Source organism: Pseudopipra pipra, chromosome 15, assembly GCF_036250125.1.
Source record: "Pseudopipra pipra isolate bDixPip1 chromosome 15, bDixPip1.hap1, whole genome shotgun sequence".
Classification (NCBI taxonomy): Eukaryota; Metazoa; Chordata; class Aves; order Passeriformes; family Pipridae; genus Pseudopipra; species Pseudopipra pipra.
In genome coordinates, this window is record NC_087563.1 from 12,156,320 (window position 1) to 12,180,446 (window position 24,127).

The 24,127-nt window shown below is 40.1% G+C and overlaps 1 protein-coding gene across 11 annotated transcripts in view; it reads right to left on the minus strand.

Annotated features, from left to right (window-relative positions):
* The window catches only part of SGCD (sarcoglycan delta), a 347,493-nt gene that overhangs the window by 70,451 nt on the left and 252,915 nt on the right, over window positions 1–24,127 (minus strand). For all 11 annotated transcript variants that reach the window (XM_064671961.1, XM_064671955.1, XM_064671959.1 and 8 more), the window contains one exon: window positions 19,285–19,386. In XM_064671961.1, the coding sequence (XP_064528031.1) occupies window positions 19,285–19,386 (102 nt within the window). The remainder of the gene's footprint in view (window positions 1–19,284; window positions 19,387–24,127) is intronic.

The window sequence follows — 24,127 nt, forward strand, 5'->3', positions numbered from 1 at the left end:
ACGTGCGAGGTGGAAATTCACTGCCAGTATCTCTTTGCAATGTCTAAAGCAGGTAGCTGATCAAATTCATTAACTGACTAATCCACAGGATAGGCAGAGGGGACAAAATAGCAAGAAAATCAGCAAGGAGTTGAAAATTTTATGTCTGTATGCTTCTTCGACCAATGTCTTTTTTCAGCATTTCAAAATCTTTCCACTAGGAATGAACAATCAGGATGGGGACAGAGAATCGTGTAGGTCAGACATGTTCTCCTTGCCTCCTGGATTTCTAAGAAACACAATTAATATTTTCTTAGATGCCATTTTTGGGGGGATCATGGCAGAAGGTTGTTTGCATATAAAACATAACAAGAGCACAGAAATTACTTATGGGAGTCCTATGATGGACTGGAGCTTCAAGTAACACTCTGGTGACAGACAAATGATTCCCAGTGGTGTTTGCAGAAGACAAACCTCAAAAAACTAAAGTAAAACTGGCCCCACGTATTCACAACAATTACATTTGCTGCTTTAACTTTTTTTGCAGCATGTGCCCATGGGATCAGCCCTTCAGTAAGAAAGGGGGAAATGGGATTTATTTGATCAGTTATAACTAGACCCTTATGACTACATTCAGACTATTTACAACTAAATAAAAATAACAAAAGGAAAGAATTCCACTTAATCATTTCCAGACCTTGGAGAAGTTTCAGAAGCTCTTGGTGTCTCTGTGTCCTCATACACTAAATGAGGACAAATCATCTTTCTACACCTCTCCAATGTTTTTGATAACTTAAGTAATATACTATATGAAATTGAATTATGATTAATAAGTTAGAAGCAAGGATCACTGTTAATGACTTGTAATGATTTTCCTCTTCTTTAATTTTTATTTGTGATCTTCTACAATTCCTAGAAATTAATGCTGATTTTTATTATTTTATGGTTAACAGCACAGAAAAAAAGGATAGCTTCACTTGAATATCCATTGCACAGGAACCTAATTTGAACACCCCTAGTGATAGCACTTTACTGCTACATATTCATTTCCGTTTTAAAGGTAGATAGCTAAAATCTGCATAATGTATAGTCATAGGTGAGACTATAACTACTGTAAACATGCCATATGAAGCACAGAAAGTCTCACTTTTGACTTGCACTATTTGACTTTTGTTTATGGAGTTATGCAAATAGCTACAGTGTTTTGAAAAGGCCAGGAAACCTTCTAGTCCAAATTCAGGTAGGAAAAATCATTCAATCCCCATGGCTTTGAAACTGTTACTGCTCTGCATAAGAGGAGATTGCACTACAGAAATATTACAAGATAAATCAAGTGGTTAACAGGAAGAGAGTCACAGAGAAAGTTGCTCTAAAGAAGACTTACAAGACAAGTTAAGAGCTGGTATCCACCTACAAAAGACTTAAAATACATCATCAGACCTTGAAATGCTTACCCCAGCATAGTCATCTCATTCACTGATTCAGAATTCAGATTCATGCAGCCTTGAAAAAAGTAAATTTCCCTAATGGAAGAGTTATGTTTTTATTGGTCTGCAGGGAAGGAACATTTCAAGCACTTAATGCAATGCCTGGTCTCATTTCCATAATTCTTTTCCCATTAAGGAATGAAAAAGAATTGAAAAAATTACTCCCTTTTGCTGAAAATTCTGCAGATTTTCTGTCCATCATATTCTGTTTACAAAGGAAATAACACTGACATCTTTTAAATACTGAACATTAAAAAAAATGTTTCCTCTGTTGCAAGCTTGGTGATAATGCAGCTTCTTTCAATCACACAGAAAAAAAATAATTAAAACATTAAAAACCAGTTAGGAATCAAAACTGAAAAGACAAAACCTTTCCCTTCTCTTACACTTTAATCTTATCATGACACAAAATGAAATATTTTAATGCACATGAGCAAGTGGAAAACTAGATCGGTATGGCTTCACCACCACAACGAAAATAGTTATGCAGTGAAGCAATATTTTCATAAACTGTCATAACCCTTGACAGACTTAGAGTTAGAATATCAGCAGGAAATAAACAAGCACATCTTTTAAGAACTCTTCGGGCTGGTTACCTACTTCCAGCCCACCATGAACCTACTATTCATCTCTGCAGGAAATCCTACAGAGCAAATACATCATTTTGCTTCTTACTTGAGTCCCTCATTACCAGACCCAATGCCTTAACAATAATGCAAATGTTTATAGACACACAAAAGCATTTGCCACAGCTACTCAATATATTAAAACATTGGACACATGCTGCAGAATAAAGAATATGAAAAGTGTGAAAATATGTCAAAACTATATAGCTTAGTTCCTCACTAAGCAGTGAGGTATCCAGTAAAACATGGAAGACTTCACAAAAGGTATCAACTCACTGTTTGCTAGGTTAAACACATGGCAACACAAGCCTAAACAGCTCACTAGCTGTCTTTCTTTGGCTCACTTTGGAAGAGATGCTAAAAACTCCCAGAGACTGAAACAGAAAAAAAGCATTTTGACTGACAACCTTAATTTGCAGCTGAAGCAATCCCAACCAGAGCTGACTTTAGGAAAATTCAGTACTTTAACAGATGTCCTTAGACTGTTACAGGGAATTATTAAAGATATTTGGAAATCCTTTTAAATTTTAACAGGCAATTTAAAAATAATGCTTCACAGTCAGCGTGTTTGCAATTTGGGTGGTCAAAAGGAGTAGCTTTGATTTGATCCTATGAATTCAAAGACTTCACAGAGTAAGTGCAAGTGAAGCTCGTGGAAATAATGGAAATGGTGAATTTCCTGCAGGCTGACAAAGTAATAGGAAAAATAAAATATTAAAGCATAATCTGGGTTGGCAAGGAGCAGTCTACGGAGAAGTCACTCAGAGCACCATATTCCTGCTCAATTCTACTTCTCACTGACATTACAGAAAGCAAACACTGCTCTATACACAGGTGGACTGTCAGAGGGTAAAAGCTTGTTTTCTGTAAAGCAAACAGTCAGCAAAAGCTCTCCTTTACTTGGCCTACTGCCACATTCACCTGCCTGCACCTCTGAGTGTTGTTCTAAGGAGCAGCTAAAAGAGGGGAAGTATTTATGTGGGTTATAACAAATATATTCCTTTCTTTAAGTCCAACCAGTCCTGCTGTACCACCAGCTAAATGTGAAGACAGTAATACAGCAGTGATACTCCCCTGAAATGCATTTTTCATTGGTAGGGACAACTCAGAGCTGCACAAGGTAACGTCTCAGTTTTGTCTAGTTCGGAGTGGCAAGTACTCGTTGCCCAATAACTGAGAGACAAAGCAATAATTTTAGGGTACCTGAAATGTCCCTGAAAAGCTGACTTGGTAACCTTTACTGTGTCATTTTTTGTCTGTTGACACAGATATGCTTAAATTAGTATCCCTGACTCAGTTTTTTGTGTGTTCCCAAATGACTTGTTCATCTTTCAAAGGGAAGCACCAGTAATACCTCACTCAGTGCAGTTTCCTAAACACAAAGGTCTCCAGAACATGCTGTGAGCACACGTCAAAAAAACCAAGACCTGACCCTGAGTGTGCATTTCTTCTCCTCAATTCCTGCCTTAAGAATAGAAACTCCTTTGGAGAGTGTCTGATGTTGAAAAAGCTCAGAGCTGCCCCCATAAAATGGAGAGTTGTGAGGAAAAAATTGAGTAAACCCCCTTCAGAATTGATAACAGATGCTGCAGGGATCAAGCAACTGGCCCCACCACGAGTCTCAGCAAACCTCACCAGAACATTGTACAGACATCACTCATCCTGAAGAGCAAACATGAACCACTGGACAGCATCTACCTTTGTCTGTGAAGAAGACAAACTTGGGAGTATCTAGTGAACCCCCAGCCTTAAGATCATGCTTGGATTCTGGTCTTCAGCTACATTAACAGAAAATCTCAACTTCAGGCTTGCAAGCCAAGCATTACTGTTTCTGATCAAGTTCCCCACAGCAAGAACAGGATTTTGCCCAGAAGCCTCCTGGCACAAAAATTTAAGGCATGTAGCTAAATCCCTAGGTGCTAGATTGAAAATAGCCCTTAATATGATTTAAACATACTTTTTGTTGTTTAATCCCTGAGTCTCTTTTGATCTTGATTTTGTCCTTCAAACAGTTGAACATAATGTTCATGTAACTAAATCCCTTTTCTAGTAAAACTTCTGATTTGACAGTGTAAGCTTTTCACAGCAGAATGAAAGTCAACTGTGAACGGAATTGGTAACAAACAGATTAAAACAAATGCTACAAAATGCCCCAGCTATATTTGTGTCTATAAATGGTTGCTTTTATGAAGGAGGCAATAGGTCCAGTGCAGATATAACAAAATGTAGCCTGCATCCTCTTCTTCCAGGAAACAAACTCTTGTCATACTTGTAATGAGCCCAGGTCATGTAACCTAGATCAGTAACGGAGCTGATACAGCCCTGACCTGCCACGGGCATTCAAAGGCATAAATGTAGTAACATGAGATGAATTAGTGTTCTGTGTTCTGACTTCTGATGCTTTATTAAGCATTCAAATGCTTAAAAAAAATAAATTCAAGTTTCTTCTTGTATGCAAACAAGGTACAGTCACCTTCACAGAACGATACCTTTTACAGTACAATGAAGATGAGAAAATATTGTGGTCCCACCCACTGTGACATATTTTAATAGCACAGATTGAGCATGTTGGAGTTTTATGTCCAATACCACAGACCCCCCTCTTTAACGGCACTTCTTGAAGTTCATTTTAATAACAACAGAAACAAAAGATAAATTTCCCTTTGCTCCATTAAAGCAATTATATCTCTGACTCTTCTCTTTAAAGTGCAAAGAAGGCAGGTTTGTGATGTGAGATATAAATGACTGGGTTCTGCTTTTGCAAGGCTACCCAAGGGGGTTTGTATCCTTCAAAGTGATTTATTTCTGGCAATCTAGGGGTTTCTCTCTTTAGAAGAATACCTGTCATAATCTCATGAACACAGTGCTTTGAGAGAGTGGCTGCTTCTTCAAGATGCCCAATCAGCTGATTTGCAACTGAGACTCTTCTGAAAATTAAATTACACCGTCACTGCTGACATTAAAAACAACACTGAAAAAATCTCCAAGACATTACATCTGCCTTGACTTTTTTGCTGGTTTTTTTTTAGTTTTTTACTTCATTGACTTATAAATACAAGGAAAACCACAGATGACATGATGAAACCGACATACACATAAAAATAACATGCAGTTGTGCATGTTGGAGTTCCATTCAGCATCCATGGGAGTGGGAAATCTGGGTTTGTAACATTTGAAGGCTGCTGCACATTCACAAAACTTTCTCTGTTGGTAGGACTAAACTAATCATTACTGGCTTTGGAAAAAAGTCCAATGCATTAAAGCATTGTCAGCTCCAGGAGTCCTCTCACAAGACACCCTCAGACAGCTGAAATGAAGAGAACAGCACAACTTGTAAAATGACCAAATAATTCCAAAAATGCTTCAAGCACTTCACTGCACTCAGAGTTCACCCAAAGGTGTTACACCAGAGTCAATCAAATGTGTGCTGATGATTAACTCAGCATCAGCGGGAAACAGCTCTCCCTTGTACAAACAAAGCTGGACTCAAGCAACTCTAACAGCTCTAAAACAGGAGAAGAGCAGTTCTGGGTTCACAGCACATTGATCACCCCTTCCAGTATAAAATCAACCAAGTATTCACTAACCATTTCAGTTTACTTGAACTCTTCTGCAGAAATGCCAAACTGCAGCTGCTGCTCAGAGGCAGCTCGCTCCAATCTGATCCTCGTCTACAGGAGGTGTTGTAGCAGCGGGACTATGGATTTGTGCTAAGTTATAGCCTATTTTCTGCCTCGGGCTGTCCTAGTTATGATCACAGTCCAGTGGTGACAAATCTCCTGCCGAAGTAAACACACTGTAGGCAGGCACAGGAGAGAGGGAGAGAACAGAAGAGAGGTCTGCTCAGGCTTCAAGTATTCTAAATCATCCAACTATATAGCTACTCCACTGCTCGTAACTTTTACTCCAGTCAAGCGTGCAAACCTCCATTTGTGTGTTTTCATTTTTATGGCCTTTCTGGTACCCCTACTGCTGCCTTAAACATCTTTTAAAACTGCTGGTAAATCATACTTCACTATCTACAAAAGACATTAGAAGACAATGTCATAATTATACAGAAGGACTAATTTCTGAGTAACTTTCCCTTATGATCAGCTTTACTTGGACCATACTACAACCACAAACAACTAGGATCTTTGTCAGTCAGAGAGGTGAATACACATTCCAGAGCACATACTGTTAAAATCAAGAAAAGCACACCAATACATTCCAGAAGTTGCATTCAGCAGAGACACTTGGGTTCTGCAATGCTCCCAGCTCCTTTTAGGCATTCTGTTACTGCACTGCATAACACCAACTTATATATCCAGACATTTTTCTCTGAGAAGGCTAATAACATGGCTATCTCTGAACATTGCTTTGAAATTATAGCTTTCCTTTGCTGCATGTCATGGATCGCTTCCTTCTTGTATTAGATTATAAATGGCTGTGCCAACTTACGTATGCATGTACAGCACAAAACACAGGCAAAGATCCCAGCAGAGGCCCCTGGTGTTACTGAAATTCAGCTGCTGCTAATAAGAAGAAGGGAAAACATTTCCATATGTCTGGATTGGGAAAAAGAATTCACGAGTCTCTGATTCATCTGCATCCATATGCTGATATGTAGACAATACTTATGGACACACAGACATATGCGAGGTAGCCAGCAACAGGAATCAAATCAATCACAGATCACAGCATGTGATTTGCCTAATTATGAGTAACACCTCACATTTTTTATCTACGCAAAAAGCACTTTGTGAGCGAGCAGATGGCACTGCTATGGGATGGCACCAGCCTCGACAGTTGCAGATGCAGAGCATTTACACAGCACGCTGAAAAAATGACACAACACAAGCTGCTTCCTGGGAAAAAGATTCAAATTGAACAAGTGTCACCAAACAAAATACACGTATTTATTGATGTTCTGAACTTATCTGATCCAGCCTCTCTTTTCCAATCAAATATATATGTGCAGGCCAGGGAGTGATGCTATCCAGACATCACTGAAGTCTCTCAGAACTGCCACGTGAGCTGCCTAGCACAGAGGAGAGGAGTTGCAGACCAACTTGAGTCTAGTTACAACCCGCAAACCATTTAAATCCACACAAGCAGAATCAATAGGAAGAAGCCCTGCAGAGAAAGCAATTACACTGCAAAAGCAACTATATTACAGCACGGTGAGGGCTGGAGGCAGGACACAGGCAGCCATCCTCACTTCTGTGATTACCCAGTGGAGTTCTCTCCAAAGCATCTGGCCTGTGAAGTGACAAGGTTCAGCCCGGACATGTTCCTGAAATCAAAGAGTCTCTGTTTCTGGGCTCCTGTTGCAATTATAAGCCTCTTCTTTACGAGCCCTATCCTTCAGGTTTGCTGTGCACCATAGGCAAATGCAGGGCTGTGCATCAGGAAGCAGGTTTGAAGGGCACAGAGTGCTCTCCTTTCCAACAGCTTCATGGGAGTAATAATCTCATTTCCTGGATCTGTAGTTATTTATTCATTGGAGACTGAGCACTTGCCACTGTACAAGACACAAAGAAAGATCATCTGACCATTCCTGGTGACAGAAAAATCAGCTTTTCTATTCCAATTCTTGGTTTTATTCATTGTTTTTCTGCTTTTTTTTTTTTTTCCTGAGCTGCTGTAAATGCATGACAGGTTTGAACCAGCTATAAAATGATTGATGAAAACCATATTTAGGCCTTGTTGTGGGAATATTTATTGTAGAAATATACTCAGTTAACCCTGCAGGGGGATATCGGGGAAAATGGGAAGGATGGAAAAGAAAGGCTAGGCCCATGACTGTACCTCTGATACCAAAGTAACTTGATCTGCTTTAATTATGATACAGGGTTATGGGGTCACAGAAACATTACCACAAACTAGTTTTGAATTGCTCTTATCTAACCACTCTGTTTCTTCTGCTGAAATGATCAATACTTGGCTTTAAGAAGGATGCTCTGTTGGTCTACATGACTAGACAGAGTCTTCCTTACAAGAAAAAACAGACGGGCCAAGCTCTGACCGCAGTGACAGAACAGTTCATGTGTGAGTTACTGTCAGACAGGAACTGTCTCAAAGAGGGAGACAACTCAACTGTGCACCAACTGCAAACCTCCCTGTGCCTCAGAGAGGCTGAATGTCCAACAGCCAAGGCGATGGCACACTTGAACAGGTAAAATGACAGATGCAGCTAAGCGTGTGACGTGGAATTGAACTGATCCGGAGGAAAGATGCTAAATCATGCTGGACTTCGCTACACTGAACACATGCACCTACAGAGAGAGCACAGGAGCAAAGTTCTGATCAGTGGGACAACTGCAGGATCAGGATGTTTTGTGTTGGGATTTGATTGTGTCTTGCAGCTGCCAGTCAACAGACACTCCTGAGTATCTGCTTCAGGGTGAAGAGAGGAGAGAACACAGGGTATTGCTGTGGTACAGGGCCGATGAGCAAAAAAACACATCTCTAACCAACATCACTGGGGAGCCGGGGAGGGGTATTTCAAGAGATGTCAGGCTCACAGAAAAAGCAGCAGATGCTTTTTCCATGCCTGGAAGAAGACAGGAAAGTTGTTTGGGGAAATAGTGAGTAATGGCAAAAGCAGCCAAAGAGACTGGGGTGTGTGAAGGTAACACAGAGCACAGGGAGGCATGCAAAAGCCAAGGACCCAAATTACTCTTTGGCAATCAGCAGGGCAGCTTGTCCTCTTGTGGTTTTTAACAGAAGGCATTTGCCTCCCGGTGTTTTTATTCCTGAAGTTCTTTCAAAACTCTGGAGGAACAAAACTGACCAGTGAAAACACCCAAATGAGTGGTTCCTACCAGCAAAGGGTACAGGAAGGGTCCTGCCTGCATCTTCCTTTTCCTTCTACTTCACCTAAGCTATGCTTCCCAGAATGCTGCATAATAGATAATGCTGCAGACAGAAACAAAAAGCCTCCTTCTTTGCCAGGTTGTACCAACATCAGGGCTCATAATTTATAAATAGCAGTTGGGATGTTAAGAAAACATATAGCAAAGGTCAGTTTGCAGTAGGAGCTGGGGATTTCAAGAGGTAGCAGAATACAGATAGAATATTTTGGCCTGAAGCAACAGTAGACATGCAATCAAAGGTGCTTCTCAAGCCAGCACCAGCGACAACACACATGCCATTGCCCAATGTGGCCTTTACTTCATCTAAAGAGTGAAGGATGTTCTGCAAAAAAATGGAGGATACAGGCTCTGAACACGCAACCAAAGAAAGCATCAGAGGAAACGTGGTCAGGCTCATGCCACCAACTTGCTGCCTTCCAGTCATGGACACCAAGACCCTAAATCAGCTTCAATTGAACACATACTCTTGACCTTTTACAGCAATTAGCGTGTGTTTGGATTATGGATTATTTGGCGATTCATTGTGTGGCTTCACCTGTGTGTACAACACGACAGTGAATCTGCCTAAAGGAAAATATCAGCTGCTCTAGGGTAATGAACAGCTGTGCCCACTTGGTACTTCTAACCTGCAATATATACTTAGAAAAAATCAGGATTTTAACAAAAATAATGAAATGTTCACACTCTTACTGATCAACCCAATCAAAAGAAAGAAAACAGCTTTTGGCTAAAGAATTGAAAGCCTTGCTGGAGATCGATGCTTGTTCTGTCAGACAAGTGATCTTTCTTCTCCCCTCAATGAACCCACTGTCTGTAATTTTATTTGTTTCTCTGCTTTTAAATACTGATATCCTACAAAGCTTCTCATTGGAAAAACACATATTACTTTTCAGCTGTGCTGCCTTGGGCTGCAGTCCTATTAGATTACATCCAAGAAGGCTCAGTTTGCACTAATACTTGGAAAAGAAGACTTTCCAGGCACTGTGAAGAGGAATATGAATAATTCAGTGAACAGTAAGCCTCCCCCTGAATCCGTAACCACCCATTCATGGGGCCACAGGTAATCTTTTGCAGCTGCTGCTGGTTTCTTAGAAGAGAAACAGAACTCAGACATTCATCACTTTTATTCATTAGATGCCCCATGACAAATCAACTCCTTGTCTAAATCAATAGAGAAACAAGAATATCAAGCTGCAGCTGGAAAGAAAAAGAGAGGAAAAATCCTAGGTCAAAAAAAGTAATTTTAATTGCCTAGTTTTAGATTACTAATTAAGAATCCAACAAAGTAACCTACACCAACTAAGAAGATAGTGTGAAAATCTTGGCATGTATTTACTCACCATTTTCATAAACAGAAAATGATTTACAAATCGAATTTTAGCACTGCTGCATTTGAAATAAATGTTAAATGAAACTTTCCCTTGTAGACCATAAAGAATAACTTCCCAAAGGAAGATGTGTCTCTGTCCTTAGAAAGGATGTTTCTGGGGGAAGTTGGATGAAAGCAGCACTGTACAGATGATGCACTTTGCGGAACCTCAGAGGTGTGAAGGCAAAAGCCATGGAGGCTTCAGCTCCACTCCTGCTCAGGGAAAAAAAAAAAGTGAGGAATCTCCTACTGTTTTATGTAAGGATGGCAAACAAGGATTGTGTTTGAAGGATGAACAAGGAAGACATACTGTGAGCTAAAACACCTTGAGTTTTCTTTCTATTCCATGTTTGTACAGAGCTGAGTAGGATGAACTCCCACCAGTGGCTTTGCTCTGCCACACACATGTCTATGTAGACATATAGACATGTAGACATATGCAGCAAAGAACCAACTCTAGGCATGGGAATAGCCTTACTCATGTCAGTGAAACTACTTATGTCTAAATTATGCACATAATTAAATATCTGGTTGAACAGTCAATGCCAATCAATGATTTACTGACAAGTCAGAATGTCTAACTCTGTGACTAGCTATAGCCATTTTTATCACACATGTACAGCAGTGTTCTGCACTCCAACACTGTGCCACTAACACTGGTGTGAGACTTCCCCTTCCTGCCCCTGGGAGTTGATGGCCAGGCACAACCTCAAGCAAACAGAAACAGAGATCAGAAACAAAGATGTTGCAACCAGGAAGTTGTTAACAGCTAAAGAAACAATAATTTTTTTCTTTCAAAAGCAGCAAGTCAGTTTTCCCAAGACTCTCAACCAATTTGTCCTAAAAGAAAAAGGAGCAAATTTAGAGTTGTCCTGGTTTTTCCCTGTGTTCTTCTTTCTCCAAAGACATCATCTGTCATTTAGAAACCAAACAGTCAGAGAAACTCTTATTACTGGCATAGCAACTGGCAAATGAAACCTGGAAATCCTTACTTTCTTTTCCTATTGCAAATCAAAGAACACACAACCTGAGCCGTCTGTAAAACCGGTTGTCTGTGCCTGCACTTGCTAATGACAGCACAGCTTGTCTTGTCAACTCATGCCTCATAAAATACATAACTTTCCTGCCAAATTAGTTTTGATCAGCAGAAGAGTTGCAGAAGTGTTTGCTGTCCTGTAGTAAAAAGACACAAAGCTCTGCTTTGAGGCTTCTTGAAAACATGAGAAAAACATTCTTTTTCTTTATAAGTGGATCTTTCTATTTGTCTTTTAGTGTTTCCTTTGTCTATTTGCCTCTATCTTCCCTCTACCCATACTGTATAAAGTTTCATTTCTTTTTCATTTTTAGTATTAGCAAGTTGCTTTTTTATTTCAGATTTTCCAAAGCAGCCAGAATCCTGATTGTCAGAAGCAATGTTTAGAAATGGTAAATCCTTAAACTTTGAACTTCAGGGAGACAAATGCAGCCTACACAATCACACATGTTTTTCGTGCCCCACTGTCCTCCTTTTCACAGCTGAAATACAAGTGATTTCTGGGATCACAGCAAAAATGCAATGCAAAAGCTTAGAGCCCACAAATCCCCCAGCCCTAACCCAGAGCTCACTTTGAGCTGTGACGCTCATCACTTGTTTTTAATGACCATAGAGTCCAGCTGCAAAAGTTTAAAATGGAGAGGAGTTGGGAATCAGATCAGAACAGCAAAACAAACATGATCTAGGCAGTTTCCCTTTCCTCACACAACCAGTTCAAGCAGAGATATTCTACCTGTCAAAGGGAAAAAGTAAAATACATTGAGAGACCATTTTAGCTCAGAAGCTGTTAACTTGTCCACATCACCTCCATGGCCCAAACTCCCTTAACAAGAAGGTGAAAACTACTGATTATAAAGTGGTTATTCAGCTTATGGGTTCAGATACTTCTGCAATGACCATATGGGATTTTCTGGACACAAAGTCTCCACTGATGTCAGGATAAGAAAGCACAAACATGTTCCCAGGGTTAGTTCATAGATGTAGCCATAATGCAAATATAGACAAAAGCTGAGGTAGGTAGCCCACTTGGCACAGCTGATTGGCTTTAATAGGTGTTGATTACACTGCTCATATTGCATGAAATTAAAAAGCTTACAAATGTTATAAGCCATTAACCTTCCATTTAAGAGAGCTTATGACAAGTTAGCAACATTTAATGAAATCCTTTTTTAAATGCCATAGGCAGCCTCCATGAGGTTTTACTTTGAAATGCAACTTGTGGAGTTATTTCAGAAAGTTTACATCAGAGCTTCCTTTCTTGCACTTCTTTGGGATACTCTGATTTGGCAGCCAGTGGGATACTTCAGTTCCCTGTTGCAGTCTCAGTGTGTGGCTCCTTGCACAACCAACCAGGAAGAGGCACAGCAAGGTTTAATTCTGGTGTTATTGGACACGCCCCTTCAGCCAGCCTACACAATTCCTTTCAAATGCTGAGAGACTTCTGACCAATTTCACTATGAAGGTAAAGGGAAATGTTTTCATAGTTGCTGTAAAATTTACTTAACTTCAACCTTTTCAGCACACTGGAAATATCACAGAGCCACGAACTGCCCCCAAAGCGCGGGGGCAGCCAAGGTTCAGTCCGAAGTAGGCTCTCTGGATTTCATTGCTTAGGAATGAAATTTATTATAGGAGAATGTATCAATTTTATAAACCCCACTGGACCCTCACAGCCTACTGCTGCATGCAGACTCCAATCTGCTTTGGATGGTGATGACAAAAATATCAGTACATCAGGTGAGGACACTTCTGCCAAAATGATGCCTTTTGCAACTTGCTCTTTCACTGCATCCCCCTCTGCTGCCAGCTCTCCTCTCTGCTGATCACTGTCAGGCAAGCAAGACTCAAACTGACCAAACTGAGACACATTTATAGCAAAAGCACACTGGCATGGAATCTAACAAGCTATCTGGAGTGGTGCCACAAGGAATGCTCAACAAACCCTACAGGGAATAGAGGAGATGGCCAGGCATGGCTGCAAGAAGCTCATTTCTGTTGGCTCTGCCATCACTAGAAACCTTGTTCTTCCCTCTCCCCCCCCCCCCCCGCCCCAAGTTATTAGGGCAATATCTTAACATCTGAAACAAAAATCAATCAAGAAGGAGCAAGCTATGAAGATACAGTCAGGATCTATCCTGACTGCAGCTATTGTGCTTCAGGAGTCAACCTCAGGTAGTGAGAGATTTTCTACCTGAAGCTACAGTGGCAGCTGAACTGCCCCAGAGGCCAATGCCAGGAGACCAACACCTCCATGAGCTGACAGGAGCTCTCACTGGCTTGTATGCAGCATAATATGCAAAGAAGATTCCTCTCTTCTATAAGATCCATTCTCTAAGGGAATAGTGAAATGCTGGGAAGAACAATGGCCTAAGAGGGGGTGGGAGCACCCAGGGACTGCTGACCGATGGCAGCATGGTGAGACAAACTTCACTTTCACCCTGTAATGGTTTCAGTGAGCATGCTGAAACCCTTAAGCACTTTGCTAGACCAAATCATCAGGAACTAATTCAATATCCATTTATTTCCCTGTAAACTTTGACAAAGGAAGGAAAAAAATTATTCTTTCTTCCACAAAAAAATAGCAGCCTTCTTTCATGCTATCTATCTGAAAGCTACATTTCTACCACACAGTTTGAACCTCATACAAAGTTGCAATTATCTTGCCATCTGCATTGCCTTTTTATCTAAATTAGTATGTTATATTGCTTATAAATATGTATTTATGGCTATGAGGCAGGTATGCCCCACTGTGGGCACATGTCATTGTTTAATCCAAATACATGGTTTATTGTTTTTCAGGGCGTATTTTTAGCTTGGAGGCAGGTAGACCTGCAGAGCAAATAATACAAAAGAATAGGTCCATTACAGAAGTGCTTCTGTGCTTTAAAATTATAGCATGCTTCCTCCAGATCCGAACAAAATACATTGGCAAAATAATTACTTATCACTCTTAAAAGCTTCCTTTAAATTTTCTATCATTCAAATACTGGCTGGGGAAAATGTAAAGGACAGAGAAGCATATTTCATGCACTCGCTAGTCTAGCTTGTATGCTGATGAGAACTTACTAAACACCAGTAAAGGGAATAGCAGTTATCAGCCCTAATTCACAACTGTGAATTTTTTAGACCAAACAGATGCCCTTGCAGAATCCCAGCCAAGTGTTAATGACAGCCCCAGTTCCACTGGAGTCACTAGTTATTTTGTATGGCTTCAAAGGCAGGTTTGCTCCAATGATCTGAGCAAGCATGCTGCTTTCAGAGAGACACTCACTGCTACAGTGAGTAGGACAGGGTCCTCTAACATTACCCAAAGAAAGGAAAATAACAAAAAGACATAGTCCTTTGCCTCAGGGCTTTTTTTTTCCTTTGATGTATAGGATTTTTCTTCTAAACTCTTTCTTTCCCCCAGTTGATTAAAAATAACGGGGAGCAGGCCTTCAGCATGAGACCATCTAAATACAATAAGAGATCTCTTCTAAAACACACTTAAAAATCTCCCCAAAATCTGTTCAGTGAATTTTGCCATCTCTCTGTTCAACAACAGAGCTTGGAACTCCCCCAGGTAGAAGAGACCAAACAGGAAAGGTTAGTGCCCATGTTTAGTTCTGTGTTCCCAGACCCATCAATAGAAGAGCCTGCAAAAGAGCTGAACAGGCAGGACCTCAGTCAAGTGCTTTTTTCTGAAGCAAAGTCAAAGTTGTCAGGCAAATCCATATTCTTGTCTTTAAAAGGATTCAGGATAAGAAAAATTAAGTCCAGGTGTAAACATCTGCAAACCGAGGTTTATTTTTTTCTATCTATGCACTTGAAATGAACATTGAAAGGGCAAACCCTTCCTAATCCTATCATGGCAATGTCTTTCTCTGCTTCCTAAAGCTGAGATTATCATCTCATTGGTTGTCACACAGCTCCTGAGAGAAGTAATTCACTGGATTTTCCTGTGTTATCACAGCACAGGATTTTATTTCTCTTGTTATCGGAATGGAAAACGCACATAGCTTGTTCTCTGTCTTGCTCCTTTTAAGTTACTTGCAGACCTGGATGTGGCAAGCTTCCAAACACCCCAACTGCACTAAGAAAGCTAAATCTGGGCAACCTGCTTCTTAGCAGCTCATCTCAACACAGGCAGGAAAATTTCCAGTTTTAAATTTCTATTCCAATTAAGGCAATGAAGACTGAAGGCCCCTAAACTGTTGCCATTGCTTTCCAGCACATAAAATTAACAATTTGTGCTGCTGTGTGCAACTTTCAGTCAAAGTTGGTCTGATTTATAAGCAAGCAGATGGTTCACACGATAGTCTACAATAAATTACCACAGTTAGAAAGACAGCTACATTTTGAGAGTGACAGTGCAGCTGAGCTACAGATGGGTTTATAGATGACCCTTCCAATTTTTAATAATCTCCATAATTTATCTGCAAGCAAAGAAATGTGAGAATTCCTAATGCACCTTCTTGACTAAGTACAAATCACTTTTATTTACACAAGTAATACTTCATGGTCCAGTTAACTTCTTAATTAAAGGCAGCAAGATGCTCATGTTCCATGCAAGTGGCATGGAAAATACTGTTCAGTGTACAATATGTTCTGCTGGGAGTTTAAGATGCTCTGAACACTCCTGGAAAAGGGAATTCATCTATCTCATTTCTTTAAAACTAAGCATTAAGACTACAAGGGTGCAAACACTGCTACCACCAGTTACTTTTCATTAACCTCCAGAAAAACTTTAGGGTCATGCAAAGCCTAAAGTTTATCTAAAGGTTATTTGCAAGATCTGATTCTTGAAAACAGACTTCTAATCCATACCATAAACCCAGTATTACTGAGCCAGGACTAGGATGGGGAAACAGCAGGAACAGAGACCCTCATCTCTGTGTAAAGACAGAGGGATTTGGAGGGGTCACTCTTGAGTGGGTGAGGGAAAAGGAAAGCAAGCCTGGGGGGTGTCAGCTGTGGTGCAGAAAGAAACTGGCTGGAAGCAGCTTTAAGAAGCCAGTTCATGTCAGTGATTTCAATGGCCACTTCTCTGGCCTGGGACCAAACCACATCAGTCCAATCCTTCTGCTAATCCTTCTTCCCCTTTTGAAGGGACTTACAGAAAGATACCTTTGTTGGGTTGTTATTGATTGCATGTCCTGGTACAACAGACTCAGTCCTTCATGGCTGTAGTCTCGGTTGCAATGAGAAGCACATCTAAGTGCAAGTACTCTGTCTGTAGGGTGGTAAAAGCAGCAGAACCTACTAGGGCTCTTTAAGGCACGAACTACAGAAACTCAGAGGGTTTCCCACAGCCAGTCTCATGGAATGACATTTGAGGGCTTTTCCTCCTCTCTAAACCTTGATCTTCCCTTCCAGCCAAATTAATTTGAAAAGGGACCCACTTTTAAGAGGAAATTCAAAACCACTGTTAAAACGGAAGGCACAGCTCCCAGGAAAGCAAGTCTGTATATTATTGTAATTACTGCCTTCCTGGGAATTCAGAGATGCAGCAGAGAACAGGCAGCAGTGACAAATTCAGGCCTTCAATAATAATCAATATTCACGTTTTGCAGGTATTTTGGCAGGGTTGCCCAGCTCTGCCCACAGCAGGGCACCATGAGGAGCAGCACCACAGAGACACACGAGTGGGAAAACCACTGCACAGAGGTGATGGGACTGCAGCCATTAATACAAAAAGTGATTCTTCTGCTTCCCTTCCCTGGCAGCACCAACACTCCTCCATCCACAACACAGAACAATACTGAGTTAAATCTGTTGTGTTTTTTAAAAAAATTAAAATTAAATTCTTCTATAAATAACCAGCATCTGAAAGTCTTTGGAACTTATATGAAACCATTATTTATTACTGTACACAACTCTTAGGTTGTTTCATTAAACATATGAAAAATTGTCTATGTCAGATTATTTCTGGGATGCTCTTTGCTGTTATTTGTCATATTGTTTCTGTTATGCTTCACATATTTAAAGCTGCATTATGCACTTCTGAAAACCCAGAGAAGATCACTATGGAATTAGTATGGATGTTCAGCTGTTACTGAGTGCTGAATTTGGCACTTTATTTTAACAATATTCATCAGGTTCAGGAGCTGCAGGCACACTTCCCTCCAAGACAACACTTGGTCATACTACTGTTCTTTAAAAAAATATAGTGTTGAATATTTAATAGTATTTTAAAATATTCTATAACTACAATACCTTGATTGACTGCAACACTTTCCTTTGCTTTCAGAAAGCCAAATTCACATACAGCACAATAAATCAGTTGTCTGAAAGCAACAGGATCACTCTTGTTGCCCCCAGCCCAACAGTAATTCCAGAGTTATCAGGAGCAGCCGGAAAGCCAGCATAGGCTAATCCAGTTTATTCCAGTGAAAAGTCAGAGAAACTATACACATGGTTTGTGTAACTATATAATTAATACAGCTCCCAGGACTCATCTACTGAAGCCTGCAGGGATGCTCCAGCTCACTAGACTGTAGATCAAACCTTCTCCACTAACAGTAAAAATAATCCTGGATAGGGGATAAAGCAAGGAATGCACACAGGCATTACCTTCTACTTCTTGTTCCTTGTATTCAGTAATCTGTCAATGGTGTGGAAATTATTTTCACAACCTTAGGAAGGGGGCACCTTTTGTAGTGCCTGATATATGAAAATGCAGATCAATATGGTAATATGAAAACAGTAAACTCTCCAGTAGCGAGTAGTTCTTAGTTCTCTTAATAATCAAATATTATTTCCATCAACGTAAGTAGAGAAAAAGAAATGTAAGTAGCAATTTGTCAGTCTATTTATCAAACCAAGTGCTGCACTTGGTTCCCACACATCTTATGTTGAAAAGCATCTGACATGTAAGGTTTTATGCTTCAGTTTTAATTCAGGGATGAAAACATTTAGAGATATGAAGGTTTTCTTACTAAGTTTTCTTCTTAAATGATTATGCTTGTTCAAATCAATTCCTAGCCATCATGCAGAGGTTACAACCTTCAATAATTAAATCGGATATTGTATTGGCTGTTGTGTTCATTATGCTACAAGTTCCAATTTCTACAAGAGCACTGAAATGCTAAGATAAAAGGATGTTAAGTTTATTTAATTAGCTATCTGCCATTGTTATCAAAATGGAAGGTTGGTATCTGACTCAAATTAACACTTTAGATCAGGAAATAAGACAGATGATATCATCTGAGGAAGATCCTGGAAACTCTCTGTAGTCATTTCAGTTATTTTAAAGCTGCTCAGGACAAACAGGATTGCACTAGAAAGAGCAAAAGTCACCGACAGTAAATGAAGTGCTGCTATGAAAATGCCATTGCAATCACATTTGGTTTTTTTCCCATTTTCAGTTGTTAACATTCTTGCCACTTTTGTCGCATAGTCACTTCTAGCAGCACTGAATTTTAACTGCACATAATTTTAAAACAACATGAAATAGGACTGAGCACATAATACAGGTTCATTGAGTCAACAAACAACAGGTCAGGCCCTTCTGCCAAGGCATCAGCTCTCTGCTCTCTGCAGAAAAGGCATAACTAGTAAAAAGAGAGCTGGATTTCAGAACTACCTGCCATCCCTCTGCCTCTAATATCTCCTTTCTTACCTAATAGAAATATTAGGTCCTTCAGTGGAGGTTTGTTTATGATATATCTCAAAAGAAGGCAAAAGACAGTGTGAAACCTCAGAGGTCCTAGAAATGTTTTAACTGTAGCTTACACAAACCAAACCCATGAGTATCAACTTTGCAACTGCCCAGAGGATACAGTAACTGAATGAAATCTTCAAAGGACACCCATTGCCTCACTCCTCAAATTGCATTTGTATAAAGTGGCCAATGGCCAAAGTAATTTATCCAATAATGACATCACCCTGCCACTTTTTGGTTTCTTTCTGTTAGGGCTACAGAAATGTGCTTATTCTCTTCCCAAAAACTTACTGGTCTTGACCGGATTTCTTTGGCGTAAAGAGGTTTCAAGAATTCTGAATCTCCTTCAAGCTTCAGACCCTTTTCCGTGATTCTCAGGTTCCCCATTCCATCCTAAAAGACAGACAAAAAGAAACAACCCCATTAGTTACAATTACTAAATTCACCAGGCTGCCAATAGCTGATTTTTTTCCATAGAAGATAACTCATATAGCACTGGGAGGCACTAGAGAATGCAATTACTTCTGTTATCCTTGTCGCTCGGTTTCTGTGAAAAAAAAATAAAATTCTATTCAGAGCAATCTGCAGTGCCCCCCAGTAAACCATTTACACAGATGAAAGATGTTCCTTTAAGCTAAATCATTCTCTACTCACAGAGATGCAGCAATGCTCTGTGTTAACAGGAAACTATTCACTGTAATATCCACCGTCTGCCTGTATATTAATATACCTTCTCATTCATAGCAAATAATATAAAGACTGTGTGATTAATTCTGCCAAACTCCATATAGAGAATATGTGATTCCACTGAATCAAGAAAATAAGGTTTGGCTGCATAGCAGTACTGCAATAAAATGTGGTAGGGAACTTTACCCCTGTTATTTGGGGAAATCTTTGCAAAACATGGAATCTTTGGTGGGATTTCTTTAGGGCTATCAGCCTTTACAATAAAAAGATGTGGAATCACACTGATTATTTTCAAGTGTCACAGTCTTTTCTGTGCTTTCAATACTGTTAAGATGCTGCACAGCTTTATTGGAATATACATTTATGCAAATGTTCCCTCTGGAAGAAGTAATGATACAAAAGGAATAAGGCTGCTCTCCTGTCTTGGGCTAATTTATGGTTTTTCTCTCCCTCAGTGATCAGCTCAGGATGGGAGCCCTCACTTTGCTCCTTGCACATCCCAAGCACATCCCAGCAATCTGAACCTCTGCATTCAAATATTTGGGTCTTCTGAGTCATTCCCATGCCCTTCAACCAACCACTGCAAAGACCATTGGCCAGGCATTAAGTGACTGATGGCTTCTGTTGAGTCCCAGTTCCACAGTTGTAGCTCTCAGTCCCCACCCTCTCCCCAGCCCTCCCAGGCTCCACAGTTCTAATGCACCCTGCACTTCCATGGCAAAAATCTTCTTGGCCCCCAAGAAATGACTGCAAATGGCCCCTTTAGAAATTGTTTAGCTATGTTTGTGCAAGATGTAATGAAAGATCTGAAAAACCATAAGAGCAAAGAAAAGATGTCAAATTTTTATGAGTTTTTCTTATTTTGTTGTTGTTGTTGTTGTCATCATCATTGTTTTTTTTTTTAATGCAATAAGACAGGTATATGGATACACTGGCACAGAGCAGAACTGTACCAAAATATATTTCACCTTTGACACATGAAAGCTCTAACTTCTACTAAGATGATGGATTTACCTTCATTTAGGCTATAATTGCTTAGAAAGGTGTGTGTGTGACAGAAGCATGGTGTGGGTAGAGAATTGCACAGGTACATCCATAATCAAAACCACATCAAATGCAAGGTACTGTTTCTAAGATTCAGGGTGATTTTTAAAGTTTGCAAGGATTGAGGTAAATTGGTTGTTTTTCTGAGAAAAAGATGGTCTGAAGAATACCTTTCAGCATAAAATTGCCTGAAATCACTAGGATTGGAGAGTAACACTAGCACCTCAGTTGTTTCAGGGATTTTTTAGGAAAGAGGAATGCACTTGGGTAGAAGCCCTAAGAAGATCAAGAGGAGACCTGGAAAATCCAGGGAAACTGCATGTATTTGGATATACATCTTGCATGCTTTCTAATTCATCTGCAAAACCCCTTCCCACCTCTCTACTCCCTCTCTCTCCCATTGTGAGTGCACCTCCAGCACCAGAAGAGGAATCACCGTCATTACAAGTGAATGGAGAACCCAGAAAGACTTCCATGAACTACTGCCAAAAGGCATGAATTTGGAGGGATAAGAATCAAAGACATCTCACAGCTTGGCAGTGACACTGGTCACTTGCCAGAGGTTCTCCTGTTCCAAGAAGTACCATTCCCAGGTAGTTCTCTGCCAAGTTAAAATCATTCTTGCCAGAGTGTGGTGTCTTATGAACAAAGGTGATGCTGGGTGATAAAGTGACTGCTGTCATCTCCTTTTGAACTGAAAGCTGTAGGCAAACTTGAGAGACATATGCTGAAAATGCTACAGACCGTTGAAGAGAGGGAATGAGAGATGGCTCATAAAATGCCACTTGCTACATTCCTTGGCCTGGGTGGAAAATATTGGCTTGTGAATTCTGGGTTGGTGGTGGCACAGAAGGGGTTCATTTATTTCAAACAAAAGGATGGAGGAAAATGAGTGAAATGTGATTATGCACCAAAAAAACCCAGATTAAATTTTAATAGCGGTGTGCTTTGCGATTTGAGTGAGCAGGAATTATTACAGCTATCTGGAGACCCTCACATGTTTTGGGCTGCTAAAAAAAAAACCTATTTTTTTTTTCTCAAGGTAGATATTTCAGTAAGGTTACAAGCTTTGAGGGCTTTCACATAGCAGTGTCTTCTCTGGTTTTATTAAGAAAAGTTGCAGGTCAGGTGAGCTGGTATGTGTCCCATACAGCTGCAAGAATGACCACCTGTGTGGATATGCAATGCTGACCATTTCCAGGGCTTGCTCCTGAGCTGAAGTGGGGCAATACTTTACCAGTAATGTGGACCTATGGACAAAAAGGGACTTGTCAAGTCACCACCAAGCTGTGGCAAACCAGAAATTTTGATGGCTCACAACTATGTTCTATCATAATGATATATATGATTATATTAAAAAAACACATTTAGCTCACAGCCAGCAGGTCCTGTATACCCCAAGAGAGGTATCAGGCCTATGGGATAACGTACTACAACCAAAACATCACAAACACATTTGATTAATTAAAGCAGGTGTATTCTCTTACAAAGCCACTGGGTTGGAGAAAAAGAGGTGTTTCCCCATGTTTTCTTTTCAATCTCCAATCCCCACTCACCTTTCCTTCCTCCAGTGGCCGCCAGAATTAATAAAAGCTGCACCCACCAGATGTCCTGTCTTGACCTCCCTGGTGTTTGGGAGCAGATGCAATGCTTAGCACTGACTTACGACTAACTCGCTGCTGCTCATGTTTCTCATGATTAAAGCTGACAGTTTTTGTAGTGACAGTCTGGGTCAGCAGGTGAAAAAACAAGCAAAGGTTGTAACCTGAGTTCAACAAGTATTGTGGCCTCTTATTGTACAGTCATTATAAAATAATATACATCTATTATTTCCCATTAAAAAAAATAAGAAGCTTGCAGAATTATATAGAGGTCCCAAAATACAGATACATTAGAGAGATATCACTGTGTGAAAGACTACTTCACAAGTTGTTTTGGATAAAGTATCTTCATCCTCCCTAAATTATATGGTTTAATAACAAATAAATGTCATATTCTGCTACAGAGAATATATATTAAAGTTCCTATGAAATTTCATGGACTGTGACCTATAAAATGTAGCAGAAAACTGCCTAGAGTGACGAAGACCAAAATGTTTTATTAAACATTGTGTCTGTGATTGGTATATATCCTTTTCTGCCACTCTACTGCTTGTGAATAAGGACAAAAAAACACCAGTATTGATTATTTGATACTCTAACATCTGACAATCATTGTTTCTCTCCTTTTTATTAATAGACTCCTCGGCAGAGTGAATTACTTTATTGTGCAGGCACAAGCCAGCTTTGTGGGAGCTCCTAGGAGGAAAGCTCCAAACAGGAAGCACAGAGTCAGGAACTTTCCATTACCACCTTGTTTGAACTATTCTGCTTTTTGGTAGGACATGGCAAAAACTTTCACATCAATTATATCATCTATGCCCTCTCTCTTTTTATGCAATGCCTTGTACTAGACAACCATAAAAATGTATGTGCTGTTGCTGACTGCTCTGGGTTGAAAGGGGAGAGCAATCCTGAATAACATAAACATCATTTTGGTGATGCTCAATGAGAAGAGAATTTGGTTTTTTTTAGTATCCCGAGAAGCAATTCATTTTTACAGCCAATTATGAATGATGGTATAAGTGTTAGGGGAACAGCCCAGCATTGGTGTCATCTGATCATCAAGGCTCCTCTCTGCCTTTTGGGTAGCAATGTGGCCATACAAGTGGCTAAAGCCCAGTTTGGTTTTGGTTTACTTTTTAACAGTTGTGGGTTACTTTAATTTTTTTTTTTTTAAGTGTATGGCTGGTAGCAGGGAGATTCAGTTATCAGAATAAGAAAAAACAGCCAACCTAACCAAAGAGATGTAACTGCTGTGGTAGAGGCTTTAAACTGAGAGAGAGTAGGTTTAGATTAGATTTTAGGAAGACATTCTTCCCTGTGAGGGTGGTGAGGCCCTGGCACATGTTGTCCAGAGAAGATGTGGCTGCTCCAACCCTGGAAGTGTTCAAGGTCATCTTTGAGCAACCTGGTCTAGTGGAAGGTGTCCCTGCCCATGGCATGGGGGGTTGGAATTAGATGATCTTTAAGGTCCCTCCCAACCCAAACATTTCTACAATTCTATGATAAATACCTGGAAGTGGGACTGACCACACCAACCTGAACTGCTTTCACATAGGGAGAGAGGTAATTTTCAGCTTTCTCTGCCATTCATGGGCAGCTTTATTAGACCAGGCTGGACTCACACTTCAGCTTAACCCAGTCAAGAACCAAGGTGGTGATGACATGTATTCACTGTGTCCCAGGATGCTTTATTTGTCACAAAAATTAAATTTAGCCTTACACTCTTCTGTGCTTCCTCTGTTGTCCTGAAATTTCTGAACATAGAGGCAAATTTGCAGTTTATTGAGGTCTTTGTCAGG